Below are 20,935 nucleotides of genomic sequence, written 5' to 3'. Positions count from 1 at the left end.
CCTGCAACCTCAGTCAGAGTGTTTGAAGTCCTGATGTTCCCCAACATTGTAGTCATGCTGTACAATTCGTTTCTTAAAGTTCACACGGTCACTACTGCTCACACCACACAAGCTGTGATACAAAAGCAACAAGGAGACCGTTTTGCCAACTGTGTCGACGCATCCAAACACCCCTCTCCTGACACATGCTCACAAACCTAATACAAAAAGAATTGGAACAGTAAGGAATATTGTTTGAAGTAGAACTTGACTGCTGGTTCTAATGACAGGTTTTTCTCACCAAGCCTTCAGCTAGATTGGACTTTCCCCCAACTACTGCTAAAAACCTTAGCTACCCACAATGTAAAATTAATGACTTAGGCCACGACATTTTTTTCAGGGTGCTATAAGGCCCGCACCAAACTCCAGGTAAGAGCATTAGAAATTTCACTGGCCAGGCCTATTTTGCGGGAACTCGTCCTTTATTTGCAGCGTTCCATAACTAAATGCTACGGCTCCTGTTCCAGACTCCTGCTTGAAATGTGCAGAATTTTGTCAAGACGGCAGCTGCTGCCTGCATCTCCCAAACCGTGCTCGTTTTTCGCTTCCCCCGCGAACCACCAGTGGCAAGCAGTATGGCAATCCTGATGAATATATTCAGGGTGTCCAGATAGAATGGACCTGCAAAAACGAGGCGTGCAGGAAATGAGCATTGCTCAAAGCACATTAAGTTCACGCAGTAGAAACCCCCCAAAATAAAACTGACACAATAAATATGTATAGGCATTTCACCATACCCATAACCTGTTGCAGCTTGCCCCCTTGGCGATGAAGCTTGTACACCCATCGCCTCCTGTATTTTTACAATGGCAAACGCATCGCGCGCTTCCCAATGGGAGCGACTGGTACACCTGCAGAGCCTAGATTTCGCAAGGTGGGGCCCCGAGCTGAACCGGGATCACGCAACCGTAACTAATTTCGAGAGTGGCTTGTGCCTGGTTGCCAAGGCAACCTATGTTTGAGATAACCGAAAGAGGGGGCACCCCCGCCAGCGTCGGAAAACTCAGGCTCGCGGCGGAGCACGTTTTGCCAATCTTGCCACTTTCCACCACGCGTCGCGCCGGGATGAACCGGTCACGTGACTAAAGTGCTGGGAAGGTTACAGATTGGGGGAGAGTGGCCGGAGTAGAAGGAGAGGGCTTGGTTGGCCGGTCCGGTCTGATGCGTTTGGCACTGTAAAAATACAGCACCTTTTTAAAACCACTGTCGGCAAATCAAGAATCACAAAAGTTTGTCTTCTCAAAAAATGGGAGGACTAGGCACAAGATGTCTTGTCTACGATCCAGCGTCTATTTGGGTACAGCGTGAGCATGTCCCACAAAGGAGGAATGTGAGGCGGCTCTCCTTTAAAGTTCCTTAAACATTGCTTCCTGCCCAGAAAATGCAATGGAGTCATTGCATGTTCTGGCCAGTCCACAAAAAAAAAAGTCCGATGTCACCTGTTACACCCTGCGTGGGACACAGCTGATGTGTAACGCAATGCTGTAAATGTGGAGCCCAAATGGACCTAAAATGTTCGGTAATGTTCTGCTTTAAAATTGCTGTTTGCCTGGCAGTACTTGCGGGGCCAACCTGTCAGCGGCTTCGTTTCCTAGCACTCCTACAAGTAAACAGGGCTATTAGAAGCGAACACTAAGGCCGTTTTCATTTAGCTGCTGGAAGAGATGGATGGAGTATTGGCATGCTCCGTCTAGGGGAACACCATGCTGCCAACAGTTGTAGACCACACGCCGCACTCAAAGTTACTTAATCACTCTAATCATCTGTGCACACACAGACTATGTACTTCCATCTTTCTCCTTCCCACCGTCTCTTAATGTTTCATTTGCAAGACTTGTAGGGCCATTCGTAAGGCCAGTCACTGGACGGATTTGCCTTGTGTTGGAAGCACAGAGCAAGAACAAGACAGGAGGAGAAATGAGGCTTCCTAGTGCGGCCAGATAATGTCACAAGCCCTCATCATAGGTTAAGCTAGCGGCATCTGCTGCAGGTGAAAAAAAACTGCACTGCTGCCACGATTGGCATTTCACTGTGCAGCCACGGAATGAATTGCGGCCGCTATCATTTCGTCCATCAGGTGCCGCTACCCTCTCCTCTGGCAGCAAAATAGCTATTCAGTCGCCTTGATTTTCATTGTGACATTTTCTGGTCGCTCGACCGCACTTGCCGCAATGGGCCATTTCTCCTATTATATATTCTTGCTCCGCGGTGGGAACACAAAAAAAGCTACTGTACTGTCTGCACCACTGGCGTGTTGAATTATTCACAGAATCTCTGGGCGGCGGAATGTCTGCGAAAGATGCTCGCTGAGCTAGCGTGTCCCTTGTGACACAAGCCCCTCCGAGTTTGGGTAATTCGCAGGGGGAGGGATAAACACTTTATTGCCGCCACTAGCTCAACGACCATCATGCATCGTCCCGCCACAGTCCACGTGCCATGTGACCGCTTCCCATGCAGAAAGGCAAAGTTTGTCAGGCGGTCATCTTTGTGCTGATCATGCCGTGGCAGGTGAGTTTCATTGCGCATGGTGTCTTGCCTGCCACCCACCCCCGGAGTTGGCGAGTTCTCTCGATTGATTGATTGCAGGGTTTAATGCACCGATGCTACACAGGCAATGAAGCGCGCCATAGTGGAGGGCTTTGGATTAATTTTGATCACCTGGGGACCTTTGATGTGCACCGAAATCTCGAACACACGGGCGTTGCCTCCATGAGAAAAGCGGACACCGCGGCCGGGAATTTAACCCGCACCCTTGTGTTCAGCAGCACAAGGCACGTGTTCTCAGCACTGCTTGTTCCCTTGCACATGTAAGGTACATGCATTACGCCCATACACTGTGAGAGGTAATTGACTGGCAGGTGACTATGAGCAACAGCTATCCGCGCAAACCTAGGCCCTCCCCTATGCAGGTAGAGAAGACTCTGAGAGGGAAAGATGCCGAGGTTTTATAAAGCCGAACTTTAGCAAAAATAGGCATTCTTGTCCGAGCATCCGAGCCAGGCAGATGCTGGGGAGACATAGGGGGTGCTCGTCTAATTGCTAGGGGGATACGTGGGCCGCCCTAGCTAGACAGACCAAGGGTTTGTGTCAGAAGTTAAGGGTACAATTGCATACTGGGCAACTAGACTAATCCCATGGCAAGAACAGAGTCCCTTCTGGCCATTACTCAAATGGTCTATGTACATTTGGAGCAAAATAAAGTTTAACTTTAAGTTTGCGGCGCCTTTGAGTATGCTTTGAGTTTGAGGTGCCCAAGTGATCTGTATGCACTTAGAGCCACAGCTTGCAGTTTGGAGTTTTTCTTTTCTTACTATAATGTGATGTCACACAATGTCCAGTAGTGCAAACAATGGCCAAATAGTGCCAATGGTCAAACACCTAGGAGCAATGAATGGTGGCTCACTCCAATGTGGTCACTGCAACATATACAGCCATGGAATGGGAGGGCAAATATTCAGCAGCCACACATGTTTATTGAAACCCCTGTTCACAAATTCTCATGCAGAAGGAGGAGCTGCTGCCTGTGTTCTGGAGGCAGTGTCGAGCTGCGACAATGTTTTCAGCAGTGGAGAGCTTCTCACTCGGCACTTGCGTGGCCAGGGTGCTCACGCTGGGGTGCTTCTGTTTCCCACTTGTTCGCCAATACGCCAGTGGATCTTCATTCCTGCTGCAAGTCGGTTCTTGAAAATACTGCCAGAGCTCCCTGCTGCTACTGGAGGCATGAAGCTGCTTCTGTCCCGATGACATTGCCAGCTTTTCAATCGTTTCCCATATGCCAGTGCTGCACTCATTTGTTGATGGCACAGCTGTTGAGGGTTCCGTACAATCACAGGGTGCTGGGGCTGACTTCTGCAGCTCAGTCTGCACAATTTCCAAATGAACCATTCCTTGGGCAGCTCCAGTGAAAAAGATGTTCTTGAACCCTGGGTCGCAAGCAGTCGCCATTTGTTGACTGCAGCCAGCAAACCTTGCTCTCATGGCTTTGAGCATGTCGTTTGCAAACAGATTTGCTCTCGACTCAAGTCCTTCAGTATCATTTCTGTTCCATAGAGAAGCAGGACTGCAGAAGACAAAGTAGCATATTTTTGCCGATTGAAGTATGTTGTTGCTGATGCAATCAGATCAAGGGCCTGCTGCACGGTCTTGCAAACGGGGAGCATGGCTTGAACTTACTTTGTGTTTATGTTTTGAGGAGGCCCGACTCATGCTGGCCAATCAAGGTGACAAGAATGCAAGCCAGCCTTTTTTTCACACTGTTCAAGATCAAGAAGCCCTGTGCACCAGCACAATGTACACTGGAAACCTTCAGCATTGCAGCTCGCTACCTCCAGATGTTTGAAAAGGGAAAGGGCTGTTGCACAAAGTTCCAATAGGTGCGCGAGGGTTCCCTATTTTCAAAGGTGCCCCAAGAGCAAGGGCAGTTGTGGCAAAGGGTACATGCAAACAAAAAGGTGCCTATTTTTCCTTTCCTGTGTCTAAGTTAGGGGAGAACAGGGACCATCTACTGCATAGGATGGCTAATCTTTTTTTTTCTTTTTCGCGACACGTCTATGTCTAAGAGAAGAGCAGGGAGCACCTGCTACATAGGATGGCTAATTAAACTGCAAGCGAATAACTTGCACGGCCTATAAACCAAGCATAAAAATAATAGAGAGGAAGTAGTGCAAGGTGCCAATCATAATTTGTCATGACTTTCTCAAATTGCCCACCTGATCACACCCTTTTCAAGGAATGGCTTTTTTTTGTTTTTGTTTTTTGCCACCTATGTCGCTTGTTCCAGGGCCCCTTAAGCACTATGGCGTCTTAAACAGTATATTTTAATACTACAGCGATGGCTGTGATGACACGCCCACCTCCATGCCGCAACGCTACAGGTTGCTGCGTCGGCTTCACCGACCCCAGCAAGTGTCGACTGCTTTGCCGCTCGTGGCTGCGAAACTTCTCTGCACGGCACGAGAGAGAGAGAGCGATCTTCATGAGTGCTGTACTCTTGGTGTATGACAGCCGTCTTCCTCGCCTCAGGTGGAACAGCCTCCAGCAGCCAACGACAGATCGAGAACTCCAGGAGTCGAAGCTCCCTTCGAAGCACATCAGCTTGCTATTGACAATCTTCACACCCTGGCTACGATGGCGATACCGGAGCAAAGATTGTGGGACGCCCCTCCCAACAACCGTTGCCGAAAGGAGTATCCCATGACCCCATGCAATCAAGAGACGCATCAAACGCTGGTCCCCAGACATCGACCGATTCCCTGCTCCAGGACAGTGTTAGGTAGACGCAGTAACCGAAGCTCAGCCGTCTATCTACAAATCAAACAGACGAAACCAGCTTGCAGGATGTGGATCCGACATCATGGGAGTTCAAGCGCAGCTCATCATTGCAAGGCTCCGCTCTGCCACCTCCCACCGCGGTTGCGAAAGCAGCCGAGTCAGCGACGAAGCCACAGACCCCACACTGGCGCACAGTCAAGCCCACACTGCGGTCGTCATTTTGCTACACCACGCTGCACCATCAATTGCAGCAGCCGCTTCGCACCCCGCAACGCGTCCGCGGCCACACTCCCTCCCAGCCTCGACCACCAGAGGTTGCCCCCTTACCCGGACGCTACCTTGCCGACGACCAGGACCATGCCCTTTACTCAACCCCTGCCACTAGACCACTGACTGCCTACGGACAAACATTACATGTGCCTGTGAACTTCGATAAGTGCTTTTCCTACCGCCAACCCCCCCCCCGCTTTAACGTACAGTACTGCACACAAAACAACAACCAGCTCAGTTTTCTCTATCGCGCTCCGCGCTTGGCGAGGAGCCCTGTAGCGCCACCATCATCATCACCTTCTTCAGTGCCACCATCATCATCGCAGGGGTGAGACAGCTGAATCAGATTTGGGAGCAGCTTTTGGAGCAGCGAAATATCTATTTTGGAGCAGAAGAGCGACATTTATTATGTCACCTTAGGAGCCTAAAAAATCAAATTTTTGGCAACTCACGGGGGGAAAGTGCACTTTTTAATCGGTTTTGAACGTACGTAACACTGAAACAGCCTTTCAATAGTTTTTCTACCAGAGTATCACAAGGTACGAACTGCGCTACCTTTTTACTAGCCATTTTTAAATTCTTAGGCTCTATCATTGATAATGTCGAATTGAAAAACTAAGCAATTGTAAGGCATTGTTATTATCATATGAATGCTGAAATTGTTATTTTTGTAATCCCAGACTCGTCTTCACGCACAAGTGTAGAGCCACGGCCAAAGCTGCGCAAAGCGAGGTCACAGTCGTCGCACCCCACCAGCCCTCCCATTTCAATCCCCAAGGTGCATGTTCACTATGATCGTAATCTGAGTAACGTTGGTATGTTTAGCCACCTCCCTTTTGGCAATAAATTTGACTTCAGATAGATGAACCATTATTACTAGCGTGCAATAATAGCCCGTCCCGCTATCGAACACTGCTTGAACATTTTGCGGCGATGTAGCCTGCGCCGCCACTTCTGCAGCGTCAATGCACCCATTCCCGTCGCTCGCAATTCCGCTGGGAAAGGCAGCAATTACTTAGCGTTTTATAACACCGCAATGAGTCCGAAATTTCACTTCAAGCACGTACCGGCCTCACACTCAAGGCCGAAACACGGCGAATTCGCGGGCGCCATGCCGTTTTTGAGGAGCTCCCGTCTTTTGAGTCGCGCCCGTTCCCCCAACCGATCAAAAGACTAAATGTAGACCCAGCCACCCCCATAACTAAAACCAAGGTAGAAATCGGCGAAGAGCGCTCTGTCTGAACCACAAGGAACTGCTTCGCCCGGCGGCCATGTTTTCAAACCTTAATAATAAAACTTAATGATTGTTGACTTAATAAAGTTGTTCCTCCTCCTCCTTCAAATCTTCACCACACCAAAATGGTGGCGCCCAGTAGTGTCGTTGCGTTGATACGGCGCTCGAAAAATTGCCGTTTTTTCATAACTTGCACAAGCGGTTTGACACCTCAGCATTTTTTTCTACAGGACTTGGAAATGGCTTTTGATAGGAGAATTTTAAAAACGCACAGAATATAACATGTGCAACCCGACATAGTGACTTTCGAAAAAAACTACCTCGGGGACAATTTTATGCAGGTTTTTTGTGGAATGATCGATCAATCAATTAAACCTTTACAACCAGCATCACCTTGGGGGTGCTGGAAAATTATGCCGTCAGTAAGCATTTTTCCACACTGGAACTGACGGGAGCGTTAAAATCCTTGGCTCCCAGACTGTTTTGGAGCAGTTTGGTACAATTTTTGTAATTTTCAAGCTTTTGGAGCAACCTGGCGCAGGAAAACAAATTGGTATCAAATCTCCGCAATATGCGCAGCTGTCTCACCCCTGTCATTGGCAGATTGGCCAGCTGGGACGGAGACACTCAGCACTCGGCCCCCGGTCTGGAACAGCACCCCGGTTCTACTCGCCTCGTCCTGACCATGGCACAACCAGCGCAACCTCAATAAACGTGGACCCGCCGCGGTGGCTCAGTGGCTAAGGCGTTGCGCTGCTGAGCACGAGGTCGCGGGTTCGATTCCCGGCCGCGGCGGCCGCTTTTCTGATGGAGGCGAAAAGCAAAAACGCCCGTGTGTACGAGATTTCGGCGCACGATAAAGATCCCCAGGTGGTCAAAATTAATCCGGAGCCCTCCACTACGGCGCGCCTCATCGCCTGCGTTGCGTCGGCGCGTTAAACCCTACAATCAATCAAATCAATAAACGTGGGCTCGGCCACACCACCTCATCGGCCGCCTACAGGCATTTCAAACAAAGAAATGTTCCTCCTTTTGAGGAAAGAGATTAGAGAAGGGGCTGGGGTGGTGCCCTGTTTCACCACTTCAGACCTGTGCACATGTGCCGGCCACATGTGCCTGCTAGAAGGGTACATGTGCCCCCCACTAGGTGGGCACATGCTTAATGGGTTGTTTGGAAATTTTGGTATTGTTTCCTTAATTCCTTTTCCACCTGATACCTCCAATATTTACGACTACTATATCCAGGGCTCTAAACTTGAACTTGTTGCTTCATACAAATATTTAGGAATTCATATCACCAACAACCTTTCTTGGCAACTTCATGTAAATTTTATTGTTAATAATGCGAACCATATGCTTGGGTACTTGTGACGTGATTTCTCTATGGCGCCTTCTCGGCTTAAACTACTGTTATATAAAACTTTAATTCGGCCTAAACTTGAGTACGTGTGTTCGGTGTGGGATTCCCATTATGATTATCTCATTAACACATTGGAAATGGTTCAAAATCGTAGTGCACGCTTCATCCTTCCTAACTATGCTCGGACATCTAGTGTTTCTGCTATGAAACGAATTTTAAACCTTCCCAACCTAGCCCTACGCAGAAAAATTGCCCGTTTGTCAGCCTTTCATAAAATTTATTTTTCAAACGCATACCTCAAAACTGAACTTCTTTCTGCGCCATCATATGTATCATCCCGTATTGACCATCGCCATAAGGTATACATTCCCCACTACAACACTAACTTATTTTTTGCCTCTTTCATTCCCAAAACTGCTAACGAATGGAATCACTTGCCCCCTGCAATAGCTAGTATAATCGATGTATCTTCATTTAAGATTGCCATCGAAAATTACTTTTGTTCCTTATACAGCTGAACCTCGTTATAAGAGACACTGATGTAAGAGACAAATGGGTATAAGAGACACTATTCACCCACATGGTTGGCTGCCCTATCTTTCCCATTAAATTGACCTCTTTTATAACAGACATCGGATGTAGAAGATTGGTTATAAGGGACAAGTCATTCCTGAACTTTAATCGATAATCTCGCTTGTAACAGACATTTTAACTTCAGATGCAGTGCCACCAGTCACTAATTACAGTTGCTTCCATTCTGGAAACACAGGTGGACGACAGACGCCTGCAGTCGCTATTTATTATAACTTCAGCAAGCACAAAGTGGTTCAGTCAGCTATGAAATGACGATGAGAAGCCCTGCCAATGGAAATGCAACTGACAGAAGTAGTTGAAGCTTACTGCCGTTCATTGTATGGAGCGCGGTCACACATGCGGGCTTTCCTACTCGCGTAGCTCCCAATCAAGAAGCACTGCAGACGTTGAGTCCTGCAAGCGTAATGAATAGCCTGAGCACACAGCGGAAGAAGCTCTGCGCTCTGGCTATTCATCAGGCTTGTGAACTCAACATCTACGATTCATCTTCCACAAACAAGGAAAGGAAAAAAAGCTTGCAGAATAGGTTGTAAAAAACAGTGTAAATACAGTCATGAAGCAAACAAAGTTTCATAAATTCTGGGACCAAACAATAATTAGAATGAATCTTTTGAAACATGCTGTAGCGTTCTTTTGAGCTTATTTTAGTTATACGGTGCCCACATTGAACTAGGGTCTGATTAGTAAGTGAAAACATGGTACCCTGCTTATAAGAGACATCTCGTATAAGAGACAGAAACTGCTCCCCGGTACGTGTCTCTTATAAAGGGGTTCAACTGTAATTGCATTTATGCTATTGACTCTGTTGTGTATGCTATTTGCATTTTTGTTGTCCACTATTGTTTTTGTTGTGGCTGTTCCCAATGATTTGTTTCACTTGTTTTTTTCTGGTGATAATGCCAGTGACCACTCCCTCCTGTAACGCCCTCTGGGCTTTGAAGGTATTGAAATAAATAAATAAAATAAATAAACACAGTTTTCGCTAAGTGTCAGCGATGTAGTGAGCCTGTATTAATCCCCTCAGTTGTGCACTTTGTTCAGTATGACTGTACGCAAACTGTGTCTGTCTAGACACTGCCAGGGCCCCACAGCACAGGAGGCATTCCCCTGTGTGCACAGTTCATGGTGGTCTGACTCTTACATATACCGTATTTACTCGGATAATCCTCGCACTTTTTTTTCGGAAAAGTCAATGCAAAGGTAGGGGTGCGAGAATTACGCGGGGAAAAAAATTTCGGTGCACAGTGTTGCCAATTTGCCTTATGCCAATCCTGCTAAATTTAGCGGTCGTTTTTTGTATATGTAAGCTCAGTGTTGCCAACAGCAGCTATTTCTTTTTATTTCATTATTTACAACGTAAACAGTCTCCCGTCGATCAGCGATCATGAAATTGCCGCCTTTGCTTTCTGGCGCGCGCCCTATCTCGTCGTCGTATGTGCGTGCCCAACTCCAGTAACGCACGTTGAAGTCGGTGACGCCGAAGTGCCTGCCTGCGGTACGGTTACCGTGTTCGATCGCGTACTCTTTCGCTTTCAATTTGAAAGCGGTAGTGTAGCTAGCGTTCTTCCCCATGGCGAAGCGGCACCAAGCACAAAACAAAGATATCAAAAAGTTCTCAAAATGGGAGCGAGCTATCCACCACTGACGCGGGTGACTCACTGACTGCTGCCGCTCAACGACGGGACCACGACGGCGACACGACGACACGACAGCGGGCTGCGCGAACACCGTCGAGTTGCGCGCACGCGAAACATGCGCGAAACCGGCTCAAGGACAGTGTGAGTAGTGTGTTAGGGCTCCTGTTAGGGAGTAGCCATGCAGGTTGTTAGGGTGCCTGGATGGCCTTGGATACACAGCGTTCTCCGCCGAACGGAGATGCGGCGGGGGAGGGCGCGCGTTGGAGAGCGCGTGCACCATGCTGGTTTCGCGAGCAGGCAACTTTCGCCGCTGCGAAGTTGGGGGTGCGAGGATTATGCGAGGAACCAAAAAATCCAAGTTTTGGTGGCTCACATTAGAGGTGCAAGGATTACGCGAGTGCGAGGATTACGCGAGTAAATACGGTATTAAACAAAGAGCGAGGGAGAGCTGTTCTCTGAAAACAAGGGTAGGCTTTGTTTTGTGAACCTGCTGAAACAACAGCTAAATTTGTCAAGTCATGCATTTGTCAGGGCACAAAAGAATCACCGGCTGAGAAGCACTCACAGCACTCCTTCATTCTGCTTCTTTGCTGCTTTGAGGCTCTCCTGTTGGCAGCAAGGCTTGTGGTGCATCATTGGGAGTGTCTCATGGAGGCAATGCCCCCATCTTCAGCAGCCCCCCCAGCAGTGCTGAAGAGGACCAGCCCTCACTGGAGGTGCACGGCATCCCTCCACCTGCACAACCATCAAATTTCGTGACAGGCAGGACTCGTGCAAGCCCAGACTGAACACATCTGCCCCCACAGTGAGCTGCTGTATGCCAGAAATCATTTGAGCCCAAAACACAAGATCATAATTCACAAATCAACTCGTATAAGAGAGAAGTAGGAATTCATTAAGGCTTCAGGGGGCAAAACTCGCGAGCCATTCATGAAACGTGCAATGAAGATCTTAAGGTTGTATAAAGCTAGAAAAAAACTCCTCAGCTTATTATGCATCTTCCAGCCAACCAATGTCTATGGCAAACAGCCAAGTCCTACACTGTACAAACTAGTTGTCACATTGATGACTGGCTCTGGGAACATGCCATAGGTATGAAAAAGGTAACTTGGCTTACTTGCCCACACAATGTGGGCCCTGCCCTTATATTCCACAATTTAATGGAGCTCAGATTCGAAGTAGAAGACTGTGACATTTCACATTAAGGAAGGTGATCACTTAACACGCAATACTACCGTTTCACTCCTCAAAGCAGACAAGGAATAACCCAAACTTTGGCTTGAGTGGTGCAGGTTGTTTTGCGCTATCATGTGCATATGCTGTAGTCTGTTCTGGGGGTGGGGGGAGGCGTTAGTGGTACAACATAGTGGCATAGGCAGATGTGAGTGGGAGAAATCCAACTTTTCCTGGGATGCTCACAAGCTTATGCATATGCCATGAGCTTTGGTGCGGGAATGGGCCACCCTGCTGAAACATTGAAGAACGTCTCCCGTAATAAAATCATGGATACACCAGTGGTACATGACAAACGAAATTTTAACGTGAATGCCACCACAGAATGGGGACGTATATGTATGCTGGTTATGCACTATAACCATGAACATGCGTATTCTATTGTTTTGGCGCTGATGGTAGTACTTTCTCTTCAGTTGGAACGACTCCAATCACACCAGCAGACCAGTTCTTGTCTCAATTCTTTCTTTAATAAGATTCATGCAGTTTTTTGGCACCAGCACAAGAACCCATTGTGATGGTAGGAGACGCGCAGTAACACTGATAGCGCGATTAATATAGACTCAAATACTTTGAAGGCCACTTCAAATTCAAAACCTAATTGCTGAACTACCCTTACTAGCAGCCTTATCCGCCACACTAACTGATAATGCTCTCATTAATTAACCTCCATTAGGCATAGCTGCTGGAGCTGAGCTTACGACAACTCAAGTTCAAACCACCACCACTAATTTTCATCCCACGTAACAATTTACCAAGAGCGGTATGCAAACCTTCTTCCTTTGTCACCACATGAACAACAAAACTATGGAACAGCAGTACGTCAATTCACTTTGGCATTTCCCATGACAACAGTGTGGAATTCTCAATGCTCATGCATGCCCTAGCTTGCGCAATCTCAAAAGCCAGTCAGAATGTGTCTACATATATCTTGAGTACACCACTCTGTCCGTTCATGAACAAAGCTACCCTGAGCTATTATATAAGACTTTTGGCATCACAAAAAAAAGATGCAACAGAGAATATGCATATGTATTTTTTAGATTGGAGCAATACAGGATAAATTTCTCGCCACACACGAGGCTCATGATGGAAATTGAAACACAATGAATACAAGCTAAAAATGATTTTTAAAAATTGAAACACAATAACAAACATGCCGCACCAGACCCATTCACACATATTATTTCATAGCTACGCATGCATCTGCATGTCATACAAGCTTATCGCAGCTTCTATAGTCCATTACAGTAGGAAAACTTCATTATGCTGCAAATAAAATTAGTTTCATAAGGAAATCTCGGCCCCTTGGCTGGCTGTGAAGCAGCCATTTAAATCATTTGGTTAATAAATCAACATATCTGTAACGTTTAAAAACTGGAAGAGTCATGCCAATGTATAATGAAGGTGATCGATGCAACTTTCTAAATTTCACACCAATTTTAGAGTGAAAGCTCTACTAAGCCCTGTCTCGGAAGGTCATTCATCGTGTCGCAATGACCTTTGAGTCGCTGCAGCGCATGTCTCGCAGGTGTAACGTCACGCCACGTGATCCAGTGAGGAGAGGCGGCAAAGTTCCGCCATCCACTCACTTGAAGCCTCCCCAACGTGGTGCCACGTGAGTAGGCGAGGGTTTAACGTCTGCTTCACCAGCGCTTGGTCACTCTGTCATGCCATGGATGGCACGCTGGCAGAGCCGCCTCTGTGTGCGCTTCAGCACAAGTGTGACAGGCTGAACCCAATCATCCGGTAACTTATTTTTATAAAACGTGTGTATGTACTTTGCAAAACCAAGCCAAACAGACCTCTCGAGCAGGATACTATGTTTACAAGTTGCAACTGACCCTTTTTTTTTCTTGGTATGCTTTCTAAGAATACTTTTTTGGAGGAGCTCTTACAAATACTGCAATAACCCTATGCATGACAACAATTTTTAATATTTGAGGTTTTACATGCCAAACAAACACCTGCATAATGAGGCCCAAGGCCTCATAGCCGAGGCATAGCTCCCTCATCTTATGTATGACTGGTCTTCCTCAGTGACCTCATATCCCTTATTTTATGTGTGGGACCGGCCATATTAAAGAACTATGGATTAATAACGACCACCAAGGCATCCATAATGTATGCCCAAATCTTGACACTCAGTCCACTCCGCAATGCAGACATCAATCATACTTACTGCAGTCCTATCACTCACTGAGACAAACGATACGATGTTACAGAAAGGCCACTTACCATCTGCTATCTTTCTAGAATAATAGAAAGTAGTGCAAACTGCAAATTAAGCACCCATAAAACATCATGCCACTATGGATGTTACCCCTAATTTTCTTATAAAATCATCATGACCATCATCCCACAGTCATTATGAATAACAATGCATCTCCACCGCAGTATCTATAGGCAGAAGACAAAGTGCAGTACAAACTCACTGATTCAAACCACAAATGGAGGTCGTATGAGTAAATTAAGAAAAGTTCAAACTAACAAAAGTGAAAAATAACAACATACACTGCAATTGGGAATTAGTAGGAAGTGCTAACAATTTGATGCTTGAAAAAGTCCAATTGCAGTTTGCTTTTTGTCATTAAAGGCGACAGCCAGCACTTTTTGCTTTAACAAGCAAATGTGATGGAAGGCCTTCCCTGTACTTTCTTCAACTCTGAACAAGACACGGGTGGCATTCAATCTGGCCACGACTTCGCAGCAGAGGGCCGCCACACCGGTGCTTCGTCCTCTGCCTCCTTCCCGTCAGCAGCAGCTACAGGTTCTGCGCTGCTGACCGGAGAAATGGTGGCCTATAGGCCAGAGCACTATACACCACTGCGACTGCATGCATATCAGCGTAGTCTGCAAAGGACACGTCTTCCAAAATGTCCGCTATGGGGGTGGTGACCCCACTTTCGACAAAGCTGACTGGTATCTTTGTGGTGGCAAGTTTCCTTACAATTCTACGTTCTCCCTATTCTTTAGTGCTCTGTTCTCGAGGTGACCCAGCCTAGTATGTACGCAGCGGGTGCACATCTCTGGCCGTCAGTGCGGTGGCACGTAGTTTGAATTATCCTTGGCGCTACATACATTCAATTTCATGGGCTATTTTATACATACACTTCCATGAAGTTTGGCGGGGCTGAATCGCGCTGTTCGAATTATCCATGAATCTGAGTTATTGAAGTTCAGATTAACGAGCTTTCACATAACTTGGACAATTTTTTTTCCTTTTATGTTAACAACTTATTTATGCCTAATTGTTCTTTAATGGTAATGCGTGCTAATGAACCTCTTCCCAGTACCGGCCCCCATAGCGGCCATCAGGCAAACTGAAAATCACATGAAGGCATGCTCCTTAAAGATCTCACACAGAAAAAAAAATCTGTGCTTAATTGAAACACCCCCCTTGTTCAATATATTCTCCCTCATGGTACCTTCCATTCAGATGAAGGCCACAAAAGCCGGTGCACATCCAGATTAATATGCCATAAATGAAGCGCCTTTTTCTCTACTTTATTAGTCTTTTTTACTCCACGACTGGTAGCCATGTACTTGCAGCCTGGTCAGCCTCACACGTGTTTGCTTCTTTCCTTCAAAAGCTTCTTTTTTTGTGTGTGTGTATGCACATTAGAACTTACCGCGAGCCGTCAGAAAAGCAGAGAACAAGAAAGGTGAGGCACTAAAAGCAGTAGCCGCTCTCCAAGCAGCAAGCTGAGAATGTGCCTGTTTGTTTACATTGCCAAGAGCACCCGCTGAAAATGACCGGCAGCACAAAAGTGCTTGGTATGAGAGCAGTGCTTGCACAGATCACTACTGGGAAAAGGCCCATTACAAAATAGCATAACTACAGCTTGCCAACACAAAATAGAACTACAAGTGTAAAGTGGCTCATGTCTAATGTTCTAACAATTAATGCTAACAAGACCCGTTTTATGTTTCGCTCATGGAGAAGACCTTCTGCTGTCAGCATTAAAATAACCATAGAGAACTTGCACAAGGGAAAGCGTCATCATTTCAATACCTAGATATATGCATTTACACTGTCAAAGACCAGATTCATGATGCAGTGGGTTCGATACTCGCCTCTGCATGTCATAGTGAAAAACTGCACAATACAAATACTTTAGAAGAAGAAAAGGACAAAATAAGCGCATGTGTCATCTTTTTTTATCTTCTAAAGTGTATGTGTCTTGCGCAGTAGAATACCAACCTGCTCAGTTTGGTGTCTTTCTAAGCTGCGTTTAATTGTTCTGCATCAAGTTTGTGAGCAATCTGACATACCCACACTTCAAATTTTGTACTTTCTTTCCACGCAGCATTCCATTTTCCAATGTATGTATTAAATTTTGAGGAGAAACCTGCCTGCGTATGTATAAAGTGATCGCAAAATCCAGTACTAAGAATTACAAGTGATTCTAACCATCATTATGCCAATAACCCACTGTTCAACAACTTCCGAATTCAGCCTTCATACCTCTACCGAATTCAAAATTATCAGTAAGGTCATCCATTTCCCGCCTGAAACCTGTTCCACACCCAGGGGCGGATCCAGGTTTTTTGTGAGGGGGGAGTCAGCTTCTACCAGTGATGATGATGATGATGATAAAAAGGAGGATGAGGATAGTAGTCTTTTTTTATTCACTGAAATATTTCAAACCAGAAATACAAGAAATAGAAAAAAATATTCAACTAGGCTTTTTCTACGACCTGAGGGGTCATCTTCTAGAGGGTACATTCCCAAATTGAGGGGGGAAGGGGGGGAGGGGGGGTCAGAACATCCGGGCTCCCCCTCTGGATCCGCCAATGTCCACACCATTGGAAGCTGCTCACCGGATGATTTGTATCTTCCCCAACTAACACTGTGCATGGTGCACAACATATGGAAATTGAGCGCCATTAAAGTAGGGGACACTAAACCCTTTTAATAAAACATGAGGTCAGTTTTCGTTGTAGATTTTAAAAAATGTTTGTTAGGTCAAACTGAAGCACACATGGTCTATATTTTGTACTATCATGATAAATTGAAATACGAACAACAGTGTACGTGGTTTTCAGTACATCCTGCACCCCCTGGTGACGGGCCGTGCGTGTGCAGTAGGCATAAGGTTGGGAAAGCCCTCTGGTAGCTTATTCTTACTGCGCAGGCACAGCCTCTCGCTTAGAGTGTGGATCATACACTAAAATAAAAACCACGCGCACCGTTGTTCGTATTTCAATTTATCATGATAGTACATGATAGTCTTGTCATTAGTAGCCCAAACACTATTAAATAAATTAGTTTAGTGCACTGTTGTGTTTAATTAGTATGTGCATTTTTATGGCGCAAAGGCAGCAAAAAAATTTGTTTGCACTCTCCACATGTCAATTGAAGCATTTAATTATGTGAACTAATATTCCATGTTACTCGTACCCATCTGATGCCCCAGCTGGTTTCATAACTTATAGTTGTGTGTATTTGTGTCTGTATCAGGCTTTTTTTTTCTTCCTCAGCATACTGACAATCACACTCGCATTTTGCATCAAGACAGGCCTACATGTATTCATACTGCCGGACTCACAACCAGCCAGTAGGTATGGGTCTGCACATTGTTATGCAAATCTTAGTCATATTGCACACTAAATGATAGAACTGCACTGACATTTCCAAGCTCTGTCCGCACCTACCTTGGAGATCCAACTTTCTTGGGGGAGTTTTCAGCTGCCGCTCCAGTAGTACATAGCACCAGGCACTCTTCCAAAACAGGCCCAACCATGGGCTCTCTCCTCATGCAAACCCTGCGGCAGGAAGAGCAAAATCAAGGGATACATAACACTGCATCAGGGCACACGTCCAATGCTCCTGAAAGGCAGCTTGTCTAGATTAGCCTAACTTCACCAGAATCATATAAGAAATAGCAGCTTACAAGAATGCAGCACTACTTCGTAAATGTGAAAACTTTTAACGTTGACTACGTGGGATGGTTGCTTGTTACAAGCTTGCTAAAAAAAAGTGGTTCTGTCTAGAATGAGGACATACATATAAAGCATTCGGTTCAAACGTAGCTACCATGGCAGAGCAGAGACACAATAGAATAATCGGGCACAAGCAACAGCTATTCATTTCCATCGCTTTGTTATGGTAAACGAGACCACACTATTTAAGACAGGTGAAAATACACGCGTTCGTCATTCCAAAATGCCTAATACTCTTTCTGCCAAAGTTAGCCAAAACAAGCTTCCCACATATAATTGTCAGCTAGATGGCCACTCATCCACTATCCTGTCTTTTCTGCCAGTCACAAGAGTACGAACCAGAGTACAGTGGTGATCTCGCTAAGGGTGAACACGGGAGCGCGTGGCCGCCGGTACTATCAGAGCAGCCTAGCGTGCCCAGCGCGAACCATCACGCATGCGCTGTGCGGGCCGAGAGATATTTTGCTTTGAGCGCGCGCATCGCGTCATCGGAACGTCTGCTCGTCGTCTGCTATGTTGCGTCTCGTCTGCTAATAGTACCTTGCTTTGATCCACGATTCCTGGATTCTTGCATGAAAACGCCCAAATATAAAAAGGTAAAGGATGATAGTTTTCTCCCGTATATTGAGTGAAGGTCGTAGCGCCTGCGTGCTCCCTTTGAGTGAACACCTTCGAAGCCTTGAATTGCGTGCTTCTATATATATGTGCATTTAAAAGACTTTTTGTAAGCACTTGCAAAAATTTTAAGTGCTGTTAAAATCTGCGTGATCTTTCGATTGAGTCTGAAACAAGTGGGCTAGTTACGCTGCTGTGCCGAAACCATTGTATTGGAGCTGAAGAACGAATTACCGCTTACACGGAAACATTTTTCATGTGGATTCTAGTTTCCACTCATTCATACAGTGGCCGATAGCTCAAGCGCTACACGCGCGATAAACATAGCAGACGACGCGTAGACGCTCCGATGACGCAGTGCGCGCGCTGAAAGCATAGTCTCGCTCGGCACGCACAGCGCATGCGTGATGCTTCGCGCTGGGCACGGTAGGCTGCACTGATAGTACCGGCGGCCACGCGCTCCCGTGTTCACCCTTAGCGAGATCACCACTGTACATACGCTGTTGGCCTCAGACGCCCGCTACAACAGCATGAACGTTCTAAGTGCGCTTTCATTGTCAATCCTCCTGAGATGCATATCTCCCACAGGTCAATACAGTGGTTCACACAGAGCATCCTGCACTTACCCCAACTTGGCACAACACACTCCTCTGCACATCCTCCCGGCAGACCCATGGTGGCACTGCATGCCCCTGGAGCATGGGCGCCACCACCTCCTTACACCAACCCTGCACACATGGGCCCATGCCTGCAAAGTGCACATACCAAAGCCACACCTGGGCTGTGAGGTGTGCCATAGTGGAGGGGGCGCAAGATAATTAAACCCCCCAGGTGTTGTTTTCAACACACACCAGTGGACAAACATCAATAATCAGCATCAAGTGACGTGCCCTCACAAGTGCCAGTTCAGGTGGAATGCAGCATCAACCTAGTACCAAATTTTGTCTCTCGCTGAATCATAAGAATATGTGCCACAACAAAATTACCTTGATAGTAGAGCGTACGTTGCGCTGGCAAATAACTGAATGTTAAGGTCTGGCAGCAATTTTATTTTGGAAAGTTAGCTACAAAACTATCGCCCAGGCCCGAAAATGAAATCACGGATTGCCGCCTACGCCGTTGCGCCGAAATTCTAGCGCCAGGCCTGCCAGTTTGTTACCGCATACGAATTTCATCCACCGCAGCCTAAAATAAAGTGCATCCGGCAATTAGAGTTTGCACGTAATGGCAACTGAGTAAATACACGGCTGACAAGCCCGCCGTACGCTTTGCAACTGCTACTACAACGTACAAAGCACGACACTGTTGAACTGAGAAAAAGGACTGTGTTGGGGTTATTTGCTTGATCCAACGCTTTCTGCACTGGCGATGTGCTAGTTCGCCATCTATTCATACTCTGGTAAAGCGCCAATGTAGAAACATTCCACGCACGCACGCACACACACAAAACGTGAAGCATGAAATTTCAGGAGAAGACGCAGTCCTGAGTATCAGAAAGCCGTGGTATCGTTTGCTTTGCCAGCTCACGCAACCCAAGACGCAACACGAAAGCGAAGGCTGCGTTTGAATGCGGCAACCACACCACATGAGTCCGCGAACACAGCTCACGCCAGGATCCCTTCCAGAAAAACATTTGACAATGAATTCAGCTAGCTCTGGACTGTTCCGAACACTTCAACGGCATGTGACGACAACATACCGACCGGCGAAGTGACGGGCCAGTTCAGTCTCTGGGGGGATGTCATGATAAAGACTTGAATTCTGGGATGAAATAAATTGCTCAGCACCTCGTGCACGTAGCCCGCTCTGAACCAACGTTTGTAGATAAACGTTGCTCTGAACAACGCGTATCCGCGCGCGGGCAGTGCGAGCAGGGAAACGCGCCAGGCTAGGGAAAATCTAGGGCTACGCTGGCGTTGGTGGTCGGGGCTGGACTCGCCAGAGTGCCTCGCACTCACCCAACTCACCTTTTGTCCCTGACACGTCTTGTCAACGCATTCTCGCTCGTACGATGGGCGCTACAAGCTTTGGTGATCAAGCAGCAACAAGAGACGGCCGGTGCACCTCGATCAATAGAGGAAGCACAGAATGGCTGAAACATCTGGCCGAGTACTGATTCCTGAAGGAAAGGGGACATTTTATTGGCTGAGGAAATGATCCAAAGCTTTAATGAAGAAGCACGCATGCAATATGTAATGAATGTTACCTGTGGGAACTTCACAATGCCTACAATGACTGCAATGACTGATTATCTACATCATGGAGGAAGAAAAAGTTGAAACGCTTGAAACCATAGAGTTAATACTACTTGAAACATTTGAAACGTCGACTCCTCTGTTGCCAGATTTTTAACAATCAAAACCATGCCATAGTGGCCGAACTTCTGTTGTCATAACAAAAAGTGCAATGTCGGGCTTTAGTTTAGTTAATCTGAACTTATAAGTTTGTTAACATAATATGCACGTTATAAAATACATCAACTGATATTTTGAGATATATATATTTGCATGTTGCCAGAACTTAATATATGTATTTAGAACAATGTTGCCGTATTTATGTAGTTAAACAAAACTAACTTTTGTTTGTGGTAAGATTAGGCTTGCTTACAATTTTATATTGCAACTTTAAATTGTGCGACTTATGTTATGGTTGAGTCATATATTAATTTTTTCTGTCTCATTCGAGAACTCTTTGTTGCCAGTCGCCCAGACTAGAGCCCAATTTGATATTACGCTA

General features: G+C 46.3%; 1 protein-coding gene across 6 annotated transcripts; it reads right to left on the bottom strand.

Annotated features, from left to right (window-relative positions):
* Positions 1-454: 454 nt before the first annotated feature.
* LOC144168945 (uncharacterized) lies at positions 455-20,423 on the bottom strand. Of its 6 annotated transcripts, none has more exons than XM_077697961.1 (5): positions 20,167-20,423; positions 18,826-18,927; positions 17,297-17,407; positions 10,971-11,140; positions 455-660 (listed from the first exon to the last, which is right to left on the bottom strand). In XM_077697961.1, exons 1-4 carry the CDS (start codon positions 20,382-20,384, stop codon positions 11,113-11,115), a joined length of 459 nt encoding a protein of 152 aa, XP_077554087.1. In that variant the 5' UTR covers positions 20,385-20,423; the 3' UTR covers positions 455-660; positions 10,971-11,112. The 6 variants fall into 6 exon arrangements, with proteins under 6 accessions (XP_077554087.1, XP_077554093.1, XP_077554072.1 ...); XM_077697967.1 differs by having other exon boundaries at positions 18,826-18,947; positions 20,167-20,376; XM_077697946.1 differs by having other exon boundaries at positions 18,826-18,954; positions 20,167-20,367.
* Between the last annotated feature and the right edge of the window lie 512 nt (positions 20,424-20,935).

Source organism: Haemaphysalis longicornis, unplaced genomic scaffold, assembly GCF_048455015.1.
Source record: "Haemaphysalis longicornis isolate Haplotype H1 unplaced genomic scaffold, Haemaphysalis longicornis Haplotype H1 scaffold_1, whole genome shotgun sequence".
NCBI lineage: Eukaryota > Metazoa > Arthropoda > Arachnida > Ixodida > Ixodidae > Haemaphysalis > Haemaphysalis longicornis.
The sequence above is the reverse complement of the archived record's forward strand: the minus strand, read 5'-3'. Positions and strand labels throughout refer to the sequence as shown.

Coding starts and splice junctions, on each gene's coding strand:
- LOC144168945 (XM_077697961.1), bottom strand. CDS start 20,384: ATGCGTGCTTCTTCATTAAAGCTTTGGATCATTTCCTCAGCCAATAAA. Junction 18,928..20,166: donor AGACGTGTCAGGGACAAAAG/GTGAGTTGGGTG, acceptor CCATGTGTGCAG/GGTTGGTGTAAGGAGGTGGT. Junction 11,141..17,296: donor AAGAAAGTTGGATCTCCAAG/GTAGGTGCGGAC, acceptor ATGGTTGTGCAG/GTGGAGGGATGCCGTGCACC.